This window comes from Sphaeramia orbicularis, chromosome 10, assembly GCF_902148855.1.
Source record: "Sphaeramia orbicularis chromosome 10, fSphaOr1.1, whole genome shotgun sequence".
Taxonomy (NCBI): domain Eukaryota; kingdom Metazoa; phylum Chordata; class Actinopteri; order Kurtiformes; family Apogonidae; genus Sphaeramia; species Sphaeramia orbicularis.
The window spans coordinates 18,343,099-18,361,814 of record NC_043966.1 but is presented as its reverse complement, the minus strand read 5'-3'; the positions used below and the strand labels follow the sequence as shown (position 1 = coordinate 18,361,814).

The 18,716-nt window shown below is 35.7% G+C and overlaps 3 protein-coding genes across 3 annotated transcripts; all 3 read right to left on the bottom strand.

The window, feature by feature from the left end:
- Nucleotides 1-245: 245 nt before the first annotated feature.
- LOC115426575 (uncharacterized) lies at nucleotides 246-2,271 on the bottom strand. Its single transcript, XM_030144672.1, has 6 exons — nucleotides 2,224-2,271; nucleotides 1,768-2,094; nucleotides 1,169-1,525; nucleotides 734-859; nucleotides 566-621; nucleotides 246-487 (listed from the first exon to the last, which is right to left on the bottom strand). Exons 1-6 carry the CDS (start codon nucleotides 2,264-2,266, stop codon nucleotides 344-346), a joined length of 1,053 nt encoding a protein of 350 aa, XP_030000532.1. The 5' UTR covers nucleotides 2,267-2,271; the 3' UTR covers nucleotides 246-343.
- A 2,537-nt stretch (nucleotides 2,272-4,808) lies between these two features.
- Nucleotides 4,809-7,462, bottom strand: LOC115426577 (uncharacterized). The gene is made up of 6 exons (XM_030144673.1): nucleotides 7,411-7,462; nucleotides 6,949-7,281; nucleotides 6,348-6,704; nucleotides 5,504-5,623; nucleotides 5,371-5,411; nucleotides 4,809-5,284 (listed from the first exon to the last, which is right to left on the bottom strand). The coding sequence occupies exons 1-6, from the start codon at nucleotides 7,451-7,453 to the stop codon at nucleotides 5,156-5,158; spliced, it is 1,023 nt and encodes a 340-aa protein (XP_030000533.1). The 5' UTR covers nucleotides 7,454-7,462; the 3' UTR covers nucleotides 4,809-5,155.
- Nucleotides 7,463-14,851: 7,389 nt separating this feature from the next.
- LOC115426801 (angiogenin-like) lies at nucleotides 14,852-15,286 on the bottom strand. The gene has a single exon (XM_030145035.1). It carries the CDS (start codon nucleotides 15,284-15,286, stop codon nucleotides 14,852-14,854), a length of 435 nt encoding a protein of 144 aa, XP_030000895.1.
- Nucleotides 15,287-18,716: the final 3,430 nt, after the last annotated feature.

Here is an 18,716-nt window from a genome sequence, read left to right as displayed (position 1 = left end):
AAATCATTAAATAACATTTTATTTATATTATGTCAAATCATGACAGAAAATTATCTAATGACATTTTACATTTAGAGCTGATGATAATCACAAGTATGAAGAAATATTTACACTTTAAAAGCTGACATGACTTTGTCAAGTTTTGGTCATAACCTTGTGATTACCTTTAAAAATAATAGAAATTACAGAAATGAAGCAGAATAAAAATGACCCAGGCAAAGTGTAACACTTTTAAGAAACAAGATTATCCAATATGTGACATGATGCTGTCGCTGCTGATAACCTCCCACACACACCATCATGTAGGCGTTATCATGATTATTGGTTAATTGTTCATTATTAACTAGTTGCAGTTGTTCTTAGCCTTTACCCTGACGTCAGCATAGACACTTTGTTCTCCAGTCGTACTTTCACTTTTCCTCATGCGCTTGTCATTTCGACTCTTGATAAACTTTGGTGCAGCATAAACCAATGACTCTTCATTTCCCTATTAAAAAATACAACACATTATAGATTGAGAATGAACACTATACACAACACTAGTGAAAATGTGATAGCTGATTACCTGAATTTGTTGATCACCGGTGGTAGCTTCATGGATTGTTGACAGGGCAAACGTGACTAAACATTAACAATGAATAAAATCAGAATATGAGCTTGTAGAAGGGTTAACAAAACATTAAAACACATTGCAAATTAACTTGACAAATAAATAATAGATGACATTTATTACCTTTGTTTTTCTTCATGATGTAAATAAGGAAGGCTATTACAGTCAGACTCACAGCTAACGCAGCACTCAACAAATATAGAGCTGTGTGGACTTCCTGACACTTCGCAAGTGAGTCCATGTCACCTCCTGAAACAGTAATAAAATTAAAAACTGTTATATTAAATGTTGACATCACAGTAGTTCTGTCTTTATATTTACTTGTTATATTTACGCATCTTGTAACTATGGTTATTACTGTGTGTATTTTGTAGCATGTCCTGCTTACTACATCTTGCTTTCCTTATATGTTTTATTTTTATTCCGTTTACTTTCAATATGGTTCCTGCTTTTGATGCTGTGATATTGTAAATGTTCTTGTTGTGGGACTAATAGACAATTGTTTCAAGTTAGTATAATTTAACACACAAATACATCACTTTCAATGACAAACATTACCTTTAACGTGTACTTTTGTTCCATTTCCTAAAAATATGTCTCCACATGCAGCCACGGCACAGTAATAAGTCCCAGAATCAGAGGAGCTGATGCTCTTATTCAAGCCGTAGGTACAGTTCTTTAAAGAGTGCGTCTCAGATCTCATCTCACATTTTTCACTGCGATTTCCATGAGTGTAAAAGATAGTGGGATGAGATTTATCTGATCCAGTTCTGAACCAGTATACACTGGGATCTCCTGGGCATGTTTTCTTCTCAAGGTTGTATAAAACTGAATACTGGAGTATTTCAGAGTCTCCTGGATGAAGTGGATCAGATACAGGGTCTTGAATGATGGCAGTGATATGTGATTCTGGTTCTGGAAATATAAAATGGAAAGCTTTACTCACTCACAAATCAACATTTCGCAATTATGTCATTATACAAAAACTGAAAATACCATTGTTTTTACTCATATATGAAAACAGGGAGATATCAGCAGTTAAACACAAAAAAGTGGATAATTTCACATGTTAAAGAAATAAAAAACATGTATAATATAAAGCTGGGTATGAAAATGTGAGCATATTTGTAATAGTCTTTTAGTTTAGTTTTATTTACCTTTGACGTGTAAGAAGGTAGTTTGCAAAAATGTTGTTTTCAGGTGTAAATGTTGTTCGCAGTAGTACAGAGCAGTGTCTGTAAGAGTTGTTCTTTTAATACTAAGGACAAATGTTCCAGATTCTTGTTTAGTTGTTATGCGCGGCGTTGTATTAACCAAGGCATGATCAAAGGTGTAAGTTGCTCCTAAAGCTTCAGGAAAGTTTCCAGCAACAACCCTGACCCAAAACAAGTATCCTGAAACTGAAGACTGGCGGGGACAAATTAGAGTCACATCCTCTCCAACATGAACGGTCTTTGTCACAACATTTCGATATTCTGTGCACCCTGGAAAACAGATTAAATGAAAACCAAGTCAAATAAACAGTGATTGCAAAAGAAAATATATTTTCACCAAATAAAGTAGAAGAAAATGACACAAACTAAAGTATGACAGAAGTGAAAGTGCATACTTACACCCAAGAGTGAACACAAGAACTATGCAAAATATGGTCAGCATTTTCTTTGATAATGCACAGCGACTAATTCACACCGGACTGATCGTAACATAATTTTATATAAAGGGAGGAGACAATGAAATGGGTGGAACCATATAAAAACAATGTGATTGGTCTCTATTCATGTTTGTTTTAAAAAAAAAAAAAACAGTGGAAACGGTCTTAACCAAATCTTTCCATCCCTCGTACATTAGTAGTTGGGCCTCGACACTGTGGTGCAAACACATGATTTAACACCTAAGATGGTATGGCAAGATTTGTTATTTAAGAATAGTATCAAAGGAACTAGAAATAAAGAACAGGAAAGAAAGATGTTGATTTCTGTTATGATTCTCCTCAACTGAAGATCTTTACTAATGTTCCAAACTTTGTCTGACCTTTCTGCTGTAAAATGATCCATTGAATTGGTTTCTATGGACAGTCTAAACAAGTTTGTCAGGTTTATCTTAATAAAAAGCGATAATATTCATGAATAAATTAACATTTTGGAGTTGTACCGAAAGTTTTTTTTGGTTTGATTTTTAATTGATATTCCTTCACTTAAGCTAATTTAATAATCTGTTCAGTAACAGCATAGTCATATTAGTGATATATTCCTTATGACAGTTGAAGTTGAGATATTCTTCACCACCAAGGCATAAAAAAACAGATGAAGTGGAAACTCTGCATGTGTCCATTTGTGTATTTATCCTAAACACAGTTAAACATAAAAAAAAAGTCAGATTTCACACAAATGAATAGTAACTCAATTAAACAAATCACTAGTTTTATGGCATAAAATGTAATTCTAATTCAACTAAAAATTACAGTATATAGAGGGAAAGTTAATATGTGATGAGCCTGCTGATGCCTCGTGGCTTTGCATGTCTACTTTCATATGAGATCTTTTTGATGTATTTATAGAAATCATGTTGGTCAGATGCAGAAAGAACCACACTCTGTAACTGCTGTAGGTGTTGCAGAGGTTTTACACTTTATTTCCATACACTGGTGCATATCGTGATGTGAGACAAGACAGAAAAACATGGTCAGGTTTTAATATATTTCAGACTTGCAGCCCCCAACACACATAACTGGTAGTAGTCAAACACACAAAATAGTCGACAAAACTATTTAACGAATGCATTTATCTTACACTGCTGCAGGCAATCCAGTACATTGTACGGTAGTTCTCAACAATAAGCAACACAGAAAGAGTTTTATGAAAATAAATGGCAACATAACATGACAAAACTGTATGTTTGCCAGTTCTTCTGTATTAAAATCTGTTACTTGTTGACTGTAGGAAGAACATGCATTTATTTGAAGGACATCTGAATTGTAACTTGAATAATTAGTAATTATCATATCAATAATTATCATGTTTTTATTGATCACTAGTGGTCATGTTAAATGTGTCTAAAAATGTGAACCTTTGCAACAGTCAAAGTTTGTTGGGTTTTTTTTTTTTTTGTCTTGACAATATTAATGAGGAAGGCTGTAACAATCACACTGTTAGCCAAATAAGTAAAGTATGAAGAGCAGCTGAAATATTAGAGAAGAGAGCAAAGACTTCATCACTTCAGATCTGATGAGGTCTCATGGATGAGACACAGTGGTGACACCAAACTACTCATGTATGCGACATGGAAAGATTTGGCCAAGGTTTATTTTCAGAGATCAAATAGTTTGGTTTTTGTTCTTGAAAAAAACATTTAGTCTCTCTGCGCCAATCGCTCACTGTGAAACACATGACCACAGTTTAAAGGAGTGATATTTTGCCTTTTTAAATGGAATTATGCGTTTTAAAACATTTCCCTGTGGTCTACATAAACTGTAAATGCTCTGCTTGGGTCTGAATTCTTCATTAATTCAACTTCACAGGTCCATCTTCAACCCTATTTCTGAGTAATGGCAACAGAGAGGTCGTTTTGAGCGCTGGCCCTTTAAATGCACAGGAGCCACTTTATGCCCCGCCCCCTCCAGGTTGTTGGCTGTGCTGCTCTGTCCTGTTCAGCCACTTGTGTTCATTAATACAACCAACAACTGAACATTTTAGGTAATCGGCTCAAAGTTTGGACATATTTTCAGTATGGACTAGAACTACTGCTGCTGACAAACAGTTATGTCGTACTGGGAGAAATGTTCATTGGAAGTCTTGACCTCATATGCGCAAATGTCATGACATATCTAGTTGTAAATATAACAAATTAAGATGGGATTAAAACAGGTTGTAGAAATCCACTCAATTTTTGCCAAAATTAATATAAAGATATCTTTGCAGCACCAGGAGGGTTCAAATTCAAACTTTTTGAACAATTACGGTCCCCAAATACACAAATAAATTATATCAAGGTTGTTTGTGCACATTTTAGATTACATTTTTTTGCCAAAAAATCTTGATTCTTTAAACCCTGTCCATGGCTCCTACAGACTGCATTGGTTCTAATGGTAATGAATTATAATGCAGAGTAAATGTAGAACAAAACTGTCAAATATGACAATATGAGGCAAAACCCAGTTTCTTTGACAGATTTTAATACATTTCACAAACGTTTTCACAGATAAAAGTTTGTAGCTGCAACTTTAATTGACATGCATAATATTCTTTAACAGGTAAATTGTTCATTTGTTCTTTTTATGATCTTAAACCAGTGCAATAACTCTGTTCAATAAGTGAAAGAAATTAGCAAAATGAGAAAGCCATTAACATAGACAACTATTATAAAATACATGTGTTAAAATGCAATACAGGTAGATACATGAATAAAAATATTGAAATATGCAGAAGAAAATGCACTGTTTCAATAGTAAAATGTAGGCTAATGTAAGGAAGAGTTGGTTTGTGGTTTCAGTTTGTCAGTGGGTGAACTGTCAGTACTAACTCATGTCATGAAGCTCACAATGATTTTCTAATCTAATCCAAAAGCCTTGACAGCAGCGTAGATCCTCTGCCTCTCTGCTGCTTTTCCGTTCTTCATTACGTCTCTGTCTGTTATCGTGGTGAAGACGACAGCAGAATAAACCCATGCGTCACCTCTCTGTGAGAAGAAGGAAAATGTTTCTGAGACTAAATATTAATACCTCGAAAACAAAATGCAACCACATATTTAAGACATCATCTTACCTTTATATTTCTTATTGCAGTATTTTTCTGCTGGGAAGAAGCTGCAAAGAGGCATTAACATAGATAGATATGAATAAAAAACACAGTAGATCAGTATTAATGTGATGAAAAGAGGTTGTTATATCAAAATCACTTTGGTCTTTGACGGCGTAAATGAGGAAGGCGATAACAATCAGACTTATAGCCAGGATGATGACACTCGACAGACAAACTGAGTTGAACATCCGTGTGACACAGGCTAAAGTCCTGGTTTCTGGAAAAACATGAATAAATTAAAGAGTTAAATGGAAAAAGTTAAAGTTAGCACTTTAGAGCTAATGGAAAAGAAACCATAATTCCACTTCAGATTATTTTTGTGCTTAAGCACTTTGGATTTTAAATTTTAAATGTTTCTAATCAATTTAAGTAGCTTAGAATGACACTTAATGATAATTCTCATTTTAACTTTTCCTAACATCACCTGTTTCAAAACAGCAAAAAAAAAAGTATTTTTTTTTCTTTATCGTTGTTGGTATTAAATAGCAGTAGAGACTCATTCCAGTCCTGTTGATGTTCTGGAGGCTGTAAGATGTGTCATGTGAACAGCATATTCTGTTTGGATACTGAATTAGGTCTTTTTATGAACTAGGTGTTTTCTGACTTCAGACAATCTTCAGCCTGAAACAGTAATACAATTAAAAACTGTTATGTTATTTATCAACATCACTTTAGTTCTGTCTTAATACTTACTTGTTATATTTGCACATCAACTATGATTATTCCTGTGTGTAGTTATATCTTATTAGTTTTTGTAACATGTCCTTCATACTACATCTTGCTTTGCTTTTATGTTTTATTTTTTATCCCTTTTTCTACTAGTTCTTGATTTTGCTGCTGTGACATTTTAAATGTTCCTGTTGTGGGACTAATTCAAAATTGCCTCTTCTAAGTTGTATAATTTAACACACAAATACATCAGTTTCAATGACAAACATTACCTTTAACATGTACTTTTGCTCCATTTCCTAAAAATATGTCTCCACATGCAGCCACGGCACAGTAATAAGTCCCAGAATCAGAGGAGCTGATGATCTTATTCAAGCCGTAGGTACAGTTCTTTAAAGAGTGCGTCTCAGATCTCATCTCACATTCTTCACTGCGGTTTCCATGAGTGTAAAAGATAGTGGGATGAGATGTATCTGATCCAGTTCTGAACCAGTACACACTGGGATCTCCTGGACATGTTTTCTTCTCAAAGTTGTAGAAAACTGAACACTGGAGTGTTTTAGAGTCTCCTGGATGAAGTGGATCAGATACAGGGTCTTGAATGATGGCAGTGATATGTGATTCTGGTTCTGGAAATGTCAAATGAAAAAGTTTACTCACTCACAAATCAACAGTTCGCAGTTCTGTCATATGCAAAAACTGAAAATACCATTGTTTTTACTCATATGGAAAAACAGGTAGATATCAGCAGTTAAACACAAAAAATGGATAAGAGAAAAAAATTAATAAAATATAAAGTATGCAAAATTATAGCCTAATGCGGGGTATGAAAATGTGAACATATTTGTAATAGTCATTTAGTATTTTATTTACCTTTGACGTATAAGAAGGTAGTTTGCAAAAATATTGTGTTCAGGTCTGCATGTTGTTCGCAGTAGTACAGAGCAGTATCTGTACGAGTTGTTCTTTTAATACTGAGGACAAATGTTCCAGGTTCCTTTTTAGTTGTTATGCGCGGCAATGTAGTAACTGAGGCAGAATAAAAGGTAAAAGTCGCTCCTAAAACTTCAGGAAAGTTTCCAGCAACAACCCTGACCCAAACCAAGAGTCCTGAGCTGGACAGTGAAGACTGGTGGGTACAAGTTAGAGTCACATCCTCTCCAACATGAGCGGTCTTTGTCACAACATTTCGATATTCTGTGCACCCTGGAAAACAGATGAAATGAAAACCAAGTCAAATAAACAGTGATTGCAAAAGAAAATATATTTTCAGCAAATAAAGTTGAAGAAAATGACACAAACTAAAGTATGACAGAAGTGAAAGTGCATACTTACACCCAAGAGTGAACACAAGAACTATGCAAAATATGGTCAGCATTTTCCTTGATAATGCACAGCGACTAATTCACACCAGACTGATCGTAACATAATTTTATATAAAGGGAGGAGACAATGAAATGGGTGGAACCATATAAAAACAATGTGATTGGTCTCTGTTCATGTTTGTGTTTTAAAAAAATAAATAAAACCAGAGGAAACGGTCTTAACCAAATCTTTCCATCTCTCATACATTAGTAGTTGGGCGTCGACACTGTGGTGCAAACACATGATTTAACACCTAAGACGGTACGGCAAGATAACTGATTTAAGAATAGTATCAAAGGAACTAGAAATAAAGAACAGGAAAGAAAGATGTTGATTTCTTTTATGATTCTCCTCAGCTGATGATCTTTACTAATGTTCTAAACTTTGTCTGACCTTTCTGCTGTAAAATGACCCATTGAATAGGTTTCTATGGACAATTGAAACAAGTTTGTCAGGTTTATCTTAATAAAAAGTGATAATATTCATGAAAAAATTAACATTTTGGAGTTGTACCTAAAGATTTTTTTGGTTTGATTTTTCATTGATGAATAACCCTAACCCTAACCCTAACCCCAGTCATAGGCTAAGTGTCATGAATCCATAAGTCTTTCTGTGATTATGCACCGGAATCTCTTCCTTCACGGTGAACAGTTTCGAAGTGTACTCCACCATAAACACTGTGTATGTTTACAAACAGAGCCAGTAGGTCACTCGGGCATTTTCGGGAATTTGTCACGACATGCTTTGTGGGAAGCAGAGCTCCACGGAGCCGCAGTACCAAGAGGCAATGAAGCCGTTTCCATGTTTGTTGCCACTGCGGCCAGAATGTGGCTGCGTGGAGCTCCGCTTCAAATGAAAGTCAAACGCAGCTTTAATAATCTGTTTAGTTACAGAGTAGTAATATTAGTGATATATTCCTTATGACAGTTGAAGCTGAGATATTCTTCACCACCAAGGCATAAAAAAACAGATAAAATGGAAACTCTGCATGTGTCCATTTGTGTATTTATTCTAAACACAATAAAACATTTTAAAAAAGTCAGATTTCACACAAGTGAATAGTGACTCAGTTAAACAAATCACTAGTTTTATGGCATAAAATGTATTTCTAATTCAACTAAAAAATACAGCTTATAGAGGGAAACTTAACGAGATGAGTCTGCTGATGCCTCGTGGCTTTCACATGTCTACTTTCATATGAGATCCTTTTGATGTATTTATAGAAATCATGGTGGTCAAATGCAGAAAGAACCGCACTCTGTGCCTGCTGTAGGTGTTGCAGAGGTTTTACACTTTATTTCCATACACTGGTGCATATAGTGATGTGAGACCAAACAGAAGAACATGGTCAGGTTTTAATATAGTTTCAGACATGCAGCCCCCAACACGCATAACTGGTAGTAACTGGTAGTCACTTTTTTTTTTTTTGTTGCCTTGACAATATTAATGAGGAAGTCTGTAATAATCACACTTTTAACCAGATAAGTAAACTATGAAGATGACCCCAATTCAGCAGCTGAAACATGAGTGAAGAGCGTAAAGACTTCATTCCTGCTTTGTTTGTGTCATTTTCATGACTATTTTCCAATTCAATCAAACCCAGCTTTATATATGAAGCTCATTTAAAAACAACCATGTTTTCCATAGTGTTGTACATCGTATGAATACTGGAAATAAAAATATATAGTAATAAATAAGTACAATTTCAAATCCAGTTGACTAGATGAGGAGTAGTTCCCTACAGTCATCTTTCGTCTCAATGCTCCCATCCTGTGGTAGAAATGAGAGTCTAATAATTAATTTAGCCTAAATAATTTAATCCAATTCAAATAAACTTTGTATCCACAGGTTGAACCTGTTGACAACATCATATCCTTCCTTTTAAGAGTAAATCATAAAACATATCCCAACAGTAAAGTTTAAAATATTAGGGGCAGCTGTACTGTTTCTTACCTTTTCTTCCTTTTCTTTTGGGCGTACTACCACTAGGTGGCACATTTTCTGAAACAATGACTGAGCACCAGCAGGTATAAACTTGTACAATCAGGTAAACTGCCTCATGTAGATGGTTGGGTGGACAGTTGTTGCATCTTTGCACTGAGCATCACTTTTAATATTGTAGTAATATTTGTAAAACACTGTGTGTACATATGTCATAGTAAACACTGTACATGCTTTAGGAGCTTTCTGTTTGGGATATAATGTGCTCAGCTATGATGCTTATATCCATGATAAACACAATATCTAAGTGGCTGGAGGTAGCGGTAGTGGAACTACAGACCTGCAGCAGAGGCAAAGGTTACAGAGCATCCAGATGATTCATTCTGAACCTGTTAGATTCATTCAAGCTGTTACATGCATTAGTCAGCTGTTGCATCAGTAAAGCACCACTGATGACCGTCAGTGGACCAGGAGTCTACAAATAAAATTAACTCCCATTGGCTAATAACAGGGTGAAGATAAGTTTTTAGATTTTTGAGATAGAAACATTTTATTTGAGAATATTATAGGGACTGCTGAGAAGTGTCATACTTTCTCATTGATCGGAACCCCTTGACCTAAACCACAGTGAAGAACTTGTGCTGCTCTTCTCTTTTTGCACATCTAACCACCTTCATCCTGTTGACGTCCAATGAACACAGCTGTGGTCAAAGACTGACAACTGGCTAGCCACATTTGATGCCGATCAGCTATCTAATGCATCACCAAAACATAAATATCTGTTTCAATAAAGCAGTTCAGTCGTAGAACTGTCTCCATTTATGAACCTCATCTCTATTATTGTCCTGAAGTGAAGGATCTGTTTAACAAGGCTAGTAAAGCAGGAAAGTGCACAGGATGTGAAAAATAGAAATACAAAATCAGTCACCACTCTTGAAGTCACTGTGTGTTCCATGTATTGTAACTTACACCATGTGACCTGTAGCGATATGAACATGGAGGGAGATTGAATGTTATGCATCATTAATGTCAAATGCCTTTGTTTTTGTACAGGGTTTTGTTGATGGTTTTGTCACATTCAGACCACTCAGGATGTTCACATGCTTTTCTGTTCATAACCACAGCATGCAATAAGGTGGGCTTAATGCAAACCGTTACCTTAACCCTTTAAATGCCATTTTAAATATTTGATGCCACGTGTTTTTATTAAAAACAAGACAAATAAAAACACAAAATATGAAATATTTTCTTTATGATACACAGTGGAGGAATGTGGCATTATTTGAGAGTCTTGGACATGTCAGAGAAAACTGACATCAACTTCATTGCATTAGTAATTTTTATGTTTCAGTGCAAGTCAATGAGGTATTGCAAAGGGAAACTACTAATGCATTGAAATCAGTGTTACTGCTCATATTTGACAAATACTTATGTCCAAGAGTAATATAAAACAATTCCACTTCCCTCCACTAGGAGTTATATGGAAAACATCTCATGTTTTGTATTTTTTTCAATTAAACATATTAAATCACTTAGTCAAATTGACAATAAAGGGGTAAACTCTTTTTTTTTGTTTTTTTAAAAAATAGATATTTTTCAGCTGTATATACAGATTTACTGAATGATTCTGAGTATTCCAACTATAACCATCAATTTTAAAGGAGCTGTATGTAAGAATTATGTTCCCAGTAATCATAAAATGGCCCTGAATGTCACCAGACATTAAAGAATCATGTTCATTTTAAATACTGATATCACTGACAGTAGTAGTCCAGCCAGAATATTCGCATTTGAAAAGTCAAGTGTCAGCCCACAAGTAATGTATATGTTGTCATTTTGTGTTTTGGTCTGATGCTCTGCCCATCACCTATCTGTCTATCATGACGTCAGTAGTGTTTCAGCATTCAGGTTACCAGTTCCCACTGAGCTTCAGCTGGGAACATTTCTGATCACAAATGTCTGACGTTACTAAACCTAAAAGGCCTCATATTATTCCCAAATATGTCATGACAAAATGAGAAAAAAACAAGGAGATGTATAGGAGATACTTTTGAAACATTGATTCAGCTGAAAGTGGAGAAGAATTTGAAGACCAACGCCGGCTCTCCCTGGGTGAACAGACCACGGCCCAGGACCAGGTGAAGAGACCGGGGCCGGTATAAACACTGATGTAGGACTCGTTGCTTGCCATGGTAGCTCCTTGTAGTAGTAGACGCTCATGCTGGATCTGGCAGCCCCTAGTCTGGGGGGAGGGGGAAAGGATATCATGCTCTCCAGTATTTTGAATGTGATTGCAGCACCAGTTTTGTCCACAATCCTACATATGACTCCTTTAATATAACTCATGTAATTCATTATAATCATAATGTATCTATAATGTATGTATCATGTATCTATAACCCAATGCACAGGTGATGTCTGTAAGGTTTTTATATATTAAAACAGGACAAATGTATGCTGCTAAATCAATTTATTTCACAGAAAAAGAAAAGAAAGGTTCACATCAGGTGTTTGCTCATTCCTCTCTGTCATCAACATCTCCATCATAGTGCACAGGAAAACCTTTCACATGTGATTACAATCCTCTTGATGAATGATTGACCTTCATACTGACATTTTGGATACTCTGGCAAGTGTTTTGTCAGTTTATACACAATGATCTTAAAGTGTTCATGGCTTACAGTCTTGCCATTGTATGGTTTTCATCCTTTAGGCTTACACATGGCTGTGACTGTTGAAGCTACCTTGGATGAATGTGTTGGTCCATTTACAACCATTGTAGGCCCTGATTTTCCTGGCTTTTATCACAGAATCACACTTATCAACACTCATCTGATCAATAACATGCTGTTTTTTGAACTTGTCATATTGAGGGAGTAAATCATAAAACATATCCCAACAGTAAAGTTTAAAATATTAGGGTCAGCTGTACTGTTCCTTACCTTTTCTTCCTTTTCTTTTGGGCGTACTACCACTAGGTGGCACATTTTCTGAAACAATGACTGAGCACCAGCAGGTATAAACTTGTACAATCAGGTAAACTGCCTCATGTAGATGGTTGGGTGGACAGTTGTTGCATCTTTGCACTGAGCATCACTTTTAATATTGTAGTAACATTTGTAAAACACTGTGTGTACATATGTCATAGTAAACACTGTACATGCTTTAGGAGCTTTCTGTTTGGGATATAATGTGCTCAGCTGTGATGTTTATATCCATGATAAACACAATATCTAAGTGGCTGGAGGTAGCGGTAGTGGAACTACAGACCTGCAGCAAAGGCAAAGGTTACAGAGCATCCAGATGATTCATTCTGAACCTGTTAGATTCATTCAAGTCAGCTGTTGCATCAGTAAAGCACCACTGATGACCTTCAACGGACCAACAGTCTACAAATAAAATTAACCCCTAATAATAACAGGATGAAGATTAGTTCTTAGATTTTTGAGATAGAAACATTTTGAGATAATCGTAGGGACTGCTGAGAAGTGTCATACTTTCTCATTCATAAGAACCCCTTGACCTAAATCACAGTGAAGAACTTGTGCTGCTCTTCTCTTTTTGCACATCTAACCACCTTCATCCTGTTGACGTCTAATGAACACAGCTGTGGTCACAGACTGACAACTGGCTAGCCACATTTGATCAGCTATCTAATGCATCACTAAAACATAAATATCTGTTTCGATAAAGAAGTTCAGTCGTAGAACTGTCTCCATTTATGAACCTCATCTCTGTTTAACAAGGCTAGTAAAGCAGGAAAGTGCACAGGATGTGAAAAATAGAAATACAAAATCTTTCACCACACTTGAAGTCACTGTGTGTTCCAGGTATCATAACCTACGACATGTGACCTGTAGCGATATGAACATGGAGGGAGATTGAATGTTATTCATCATTAATGTCAAATACCTTTGTTTTTGTACAGGGTTTTGTTGATGGTTTTGTCACATTCAGACCAGTCAGGATGTTCACATGCTTTTCTGTTCATAACCACAGCATGCAATAAGGTGGGCTTAATGCAAACCATTACCTTAACCCTTTAAATGCCATTTTGAACGTGCGATGCCACTCATTTTATTTATTTATTTATTTAAACTGAAAGTATGATACATTTTCCTAATAATACACAGTGGGGGAATGTGGCATTGTTTTATTTCAGTCTTGGACATGTCAGGGATTATTGACATTGACTTCATTGCATTAGTAATTTTTATATGAGATGTAAAAATGTGATTTTAGTGAAATTCAATGAGGTATTTGCAAATAAAAACTACTAATGCAATGAAATCAGTGGTACTGCTAATATTTGACTAATATTTATGTCCAAGAGTAATATAAACAATTCCACTTCCCTCCACTATGAGTTATATGGAAAATATCTCATGTTTTATCTTTTTTTTTAAATAAAGCATGTGGCATCATGTAGTCAAATTGGCATTAAAATGTTAAACTCTGTTGTTTTATTGTAATAAATATTTTTACAGCTGTATATACAGATTTACTGAATGATTCTGAGTATTCTAACTATAACCATCAATTTTAAAGGAGCTATATGTAAGAATTATGTTCCCAGTAATCATAAAATGACCCTGAATGTCACCAGACATTAAAGAATCATGTTCATTTTAAATACTGATATCACTGACAGTAGTAGTCCAGCCAGAATATTTGCATTTGAAAAGTCAAATGTCAGCCCACAAGTAATGTTTATGTTGTCATTTTGTGTTTTGGTCTGATGCTCCGCCCATCACCTATCTGCCAATCATGATCTTGTCGTTTGTGTTGATAGTTATTAACTGCTGTCAATAAAAAAAGCTAAATTCTACCTATCAAGCCTTCAAGTTTAGTAAAGTTATGTGTAAAATTGTGTTCCTATCTCTTTTTTCTGTGTTTCCCTCCGTCTGTCAGCGAAATATGTCCAGCCACGTCAGCTTTGTACTCAGCTTTTAGAGGAAGCTTACAAGATTTTTAAGTTATACTAACTTAATATACTTCTATGTTAAGGCAGAAATGTCTGTTCAAAATCGATATGTTACTAAGTTAAGACTGTTTCCCTTTAGATTTAGACCAACATATCAACTGACTACAATGCATACATGTAACAGACTTAGTTTTTCAAGCAGGAAAAGCTCTTGATTTTAAGCTTAACTTACTAACCCCATGAAATCATTTCTTAGAGTGTGGCAGCCCCTAGTCTGGGGGGAGGGGGAGAGGATACCACGCTCTCCAGTATTTTGAATGTGATTGCAGCACCACTTTTGGCCACAATCCTACATATGACTCCTTTAATATAACTCATGTAATTCATTATAATCATAATGTATCTATTATGCATGTATCATGTATCTATAATCAAATGCACTGATGATGTCTGTAAGGTTTTTATATATTAAAACAGGACAAATGTATACTGATAAATCAATTTATTTACAGAACAAGAAAAGAAAGGTTCACATTTAGTGTTTGCTCATTCCTCTCTGTCATCAACATCTCGATCATAGTGCACAGGAAGACCTTTTTTGCACGTGATTGCAATCTTCTTGGTGAATGAATGACCTTCATACTGACATTTTGGGTACTTTGGCGAGTTTTTTGTCAGTTTACACACAATGATCTTAAACTTTTTTTGGCTTACGATCTTGCCACTGTATGTGTTTTGTCCTTTAGGTTTACAGATGGCTGTGACTGTCTTGACGCTACCCAGGATGAATGTGTTTATCTTTTTACAACCGTTTTTGTACTTGATTTTCCTGAATTTTATCACAGAATCACACTTATCATCACTCATCTTAACAATAACATGTTGGTTTTTGAACTTGTCATATGGAGCGATGTCTTGATCTTCAGAGAGTGCAGTGGCGTACAGAAGAACCACCACCAGAAAGACCAACTGGATCTTCATCCTGGCTTCCTTTGTAAATAAGGAAGGAGGAAAATGCACAGAAAATGTAAGTTTTCAATGTAATTTTCACTCAACCACTGATTAAAAGTAATTTATTACTACATATTTAATTATTTAAAGTAAAATGATGGATAATAATGTCTAATTAATTAATTAATTAATGTAAAGTAATTGAATAATAATGATTTAACCCATAAAGACCCAAACATCCACTGTCTACCTAACCCATCTGCTGACATAAACTGTCTAATACCTGTTGATCCACTAATCCTATCAATACATGTAAATAACTGGTGTAAAATACAGTTTGTCATCTTTTCATGGTCATCAGATATGACCCATTTGGACGTTCAGAGGCTCCGTAGTTACTGTGGAAACACCGTCATCTTCTATAACATTGATTTACCAGTAAAACCCATGGAGTTGGATCAATGACAGTGGATGGAGGCACTTGTTTTTATGTTCAGTTATTCATATATTTGCTGAAAAAGTCACTTTTTCTTCAGTTTTCTGTTTTTGATATAATAACCCACTACTTTACCCTGAGCTTTTATGAACATCTATATGATTAGTAAATTAAATGTAGGAAAATACCTGATTTTCACTGAAAAAAAAACACAAATTACAGAAGATAACATAACAGTAATTGGTGATAAATCATTTAGGGAAGGTTAAATATACAGAAAAATTGAGTTGGGAACTGACACTAAAGTAACACTGGGTCCTTTTGGGTTAATGACCCGCTATGAACCCTTTCCAGTGAAAATGCAAAACACAAACTCTCATTGACACCAAAACGTATAAAGAGACACAAACCTGTTCGAAGAGGAGTTATGATGACTTCTTCTTTCTGCTACTTAGCTGCTCTCTGTGGAAAAATAAACATGATTATTGATGCTGACTGTAACTGAACCAATGCGTCTAAGCCTTCACATAAAAGTGTGTTTACCTGTTTCACAGACAGTGCTCAGCTACATCGGTGTAACTTAAAGATGTTGACTTTATAACCTTACCCTCCCTCATATGCCCTTGTACTGTCCAATCATATGTGACCACAACCTGTATCTAACACCACCCTTCGTCTGTCTGCATACATCTATGCTGAGCTTAAACCACAGTTTTCTCACAGCTATTCTTGACTGCCTCATGTTCTAGCAGTGAACATCAGATCAGTCACATACTTTCTTTAACCCACGGAAACCCAAAGAGCCACCGGTGACACAAATCATCTTCAGATATAAACTGTTCAATACCTGTTGATCCACTCATTCTATCAATACATGTAAATAATTGGTGTAAAATGCAGTTTGTCATCTTTTCATGGTCATCTTATATGAGTCATTTGAACGTTCAGAGGCTCTGTAGTGAATGCTGAAACACCATCATCTTCTACAACATTGATTCACCAGTAAAACCCATGGAGTTGGATCAATGACAGTGGATGGAGACACTTGTTTTTATATTCAGTTAGCAATACCTTTGCTGAAAAAGTAAGTTTTTCTTCATTTTCCTTTGTTTTGATAAAATTAACTTTGAATTTACTGTGAGTTTTCATGAGCATCTACATGATCTGTGAATTAAATATAGGAAAATACATGATTTACACCAAAAAAATGCAAAATACAGAGGACAATATATATATACTGTATGTTTAAAAATGGTGATAAATCAGTTAAGAAAGGTAGAAATAGAGAAAAATTCATTTGGGAACTGCCACAGAAGTAGCACTGGGTCTTTATGGGTTAACGCGTATACATGAGCAGGATACAGCCAAGAATAAAATGTGCCTTATTGTCAGTAAACATTTAATACTTTAAGCCAAATTAAAATGTAGCAACATGTAACTAAATACGTGCTATAGTCAAATTGTTTGGTCCTTTACTTTCTGATCTACACTAATTTAAACTTTCACTGAATTCATTTAATATATTTTGCTATTTGCTTTTGATAGAACAATATAACAAGCCTTTAAAGTACAATAGATTTTAAAAGGTTAAATGAGGAGTTTCCACCTTCTTTAGCCTCTGATGAATTAAAAATAGAAAGTATTTAACCACACATTTCAGATGTTTATGACTTCTTTGTATTTCAATAAATGTTAAAATCTTCCAATATGTCACCAAGAACCAAAGATCATGTCAAAAAACTGAAAATAGATTTGTGAAGATAGATGCAGAACTTTGTTTTTCTTCTGTCAAACGTCCAGGGATTGGTGTTTCCCCAGTGTTAATAGTACCAGTCAGCAGGACTAAATCCAGTTCTTTTATTTTGATTCTTAGGATTACTTCAATAAATTTTGCTGACAATAAGTGGATACTCAGGTAAAAGTATGTGAGACACCCACATGTCACATCTGCTGCACACAAATGTCAAAGACGTTTATTTTTATAGATGGTTTCCGTGATGGTTTTGTCACATTCAGACCACTGAGGATGTTCTCATGCTTTTCTGCTTGACCTCATTACAGGCTTTATGTCCACACCTTAACCTCTGCAGTACAGACTTACTTTTGTATATGTCTGTGTTGTTATGAACTACAGCACTGTGCAAAAGTCCCAGACCTACATAGATGTGTTAGTTTAAAGTGTTAATGAAAATGATACTGTAGATACATTTTTTTAAGGAGTGTTTGGTGGAATTTTTGTGTTGCTTGAAAGACAGAACCGTCTTTCTTTCAGGTTTATTCTGCAGCAGAAGGGAACAGTCTGACAGAGTACAGCAATGCAGTCTAATCAGAGTGATTCCCCAAAAGCAGGAAAATGACCTTAAATATGTTCTTTGCTACTGTGTGTGTGTGTGTGTGTGTGTGTGTGTGTGTGTGCGTGTGTGTGTGTGCGTGTGTGTGTGTGCGTGCGTGTGTGTGTGTGTGTGTGATGGTTTGTTTTGGTGATGAAACACCTGTGAGATGCTGCCCCCGCCTGCCAGGCTGACAGCTGTCATCAAAACGACACAACTTGGTTGCAGAATGACAGGTGTTCCTTTCACACAGTCTTCTGGAATCATGATCCCACCTTTATCACGGCTCTGTTACTACCTCCAGAGGTGTTACAAAGTCATGATAAAGGTGAAATAGTAATAATAATAATGGATTAGATTTATATAATGCTTTTCTATGAATGCATATTCAAAGCACGTACACTGGATCCATTATTCATTCACTCTCACTTTCTCCCTCTGGTGGTGGTAAACTACATTTGTAGCCACAGCTGACCTGGGGCAGACTGACAAAAACATGGCTGCCAATCCACACCTTCGGCCCCTCCGACCACCACCAAACATTTATACACCAGTGTGAGTAGCAGCACTGGAGGGTGAAGTGTCTTGCCCAAGGACACAACAGCACATGATTTAGGACAGAGCAGGATTTGAACCACCATCCCTTCAGTTATTGAATGCTTTACCCACTCTACCATCTGAGCCATGGTCCTGC

What these genes read in the sequence shown, in the direction of transcription:
- LOC115426575 (XM_030144672.1), bottom strand. Translation starts at nt 2,266, where the DNA reads ATGCTGACCATATTTTGCATAGTTCTTGTGTTCACTCTTGGGT. An exon ending in TCTTGTGTTCACTCTTGGGT is followed by an intron (nt 2,095 to 2,223) that starts GTAAGTATGCAC and finishes TCTGTTTTCCAG; the next exon opens with GGTGCACAGAATATCGAAAT. An exon ending in CATCATGAAGAAAAACAAAG is followed by an intron (nt 622 to 733) that starts GTAATAAATGTC and finishes GTTAATGTTTAG; the next exon opens with TCACGTTTGCCCTGTCAACA.
- LOC115426577 (XM_030144673.1), bottom strand. Translation starts at nt 7,453, where the DNA reads ATGCTGACCATATTTTGCATAGTTCTTGTGTTCACTCTTGGGT. An exon ending in TCTTGTGTTCACTCTTGGGT is followed by an intron (nt 7,282 to 7,410) that starts GTAAGTATGCAC and finishes TCTGTTTTCCAG; the next exon opens with GGTGCACAGAATATCGAAAT. An exon ending in TTACGCCGTCAAAGACCAAA is followed by an intron (nt 5,412 to 5,503) that starts GTGATTTTGATA and finishes GCCTCTTTGCAG; the next exon opens with CTTCTTCCCAGCAGAAAAAT.
- LOC115426801 (XM_030145035.1), bottom strand. Translation starts at nt 15,286, where the DNA reads ATGAAGATCCAGTTGGTCTTTCTGGTGGTGGTTCTTCTGTACGCCACT.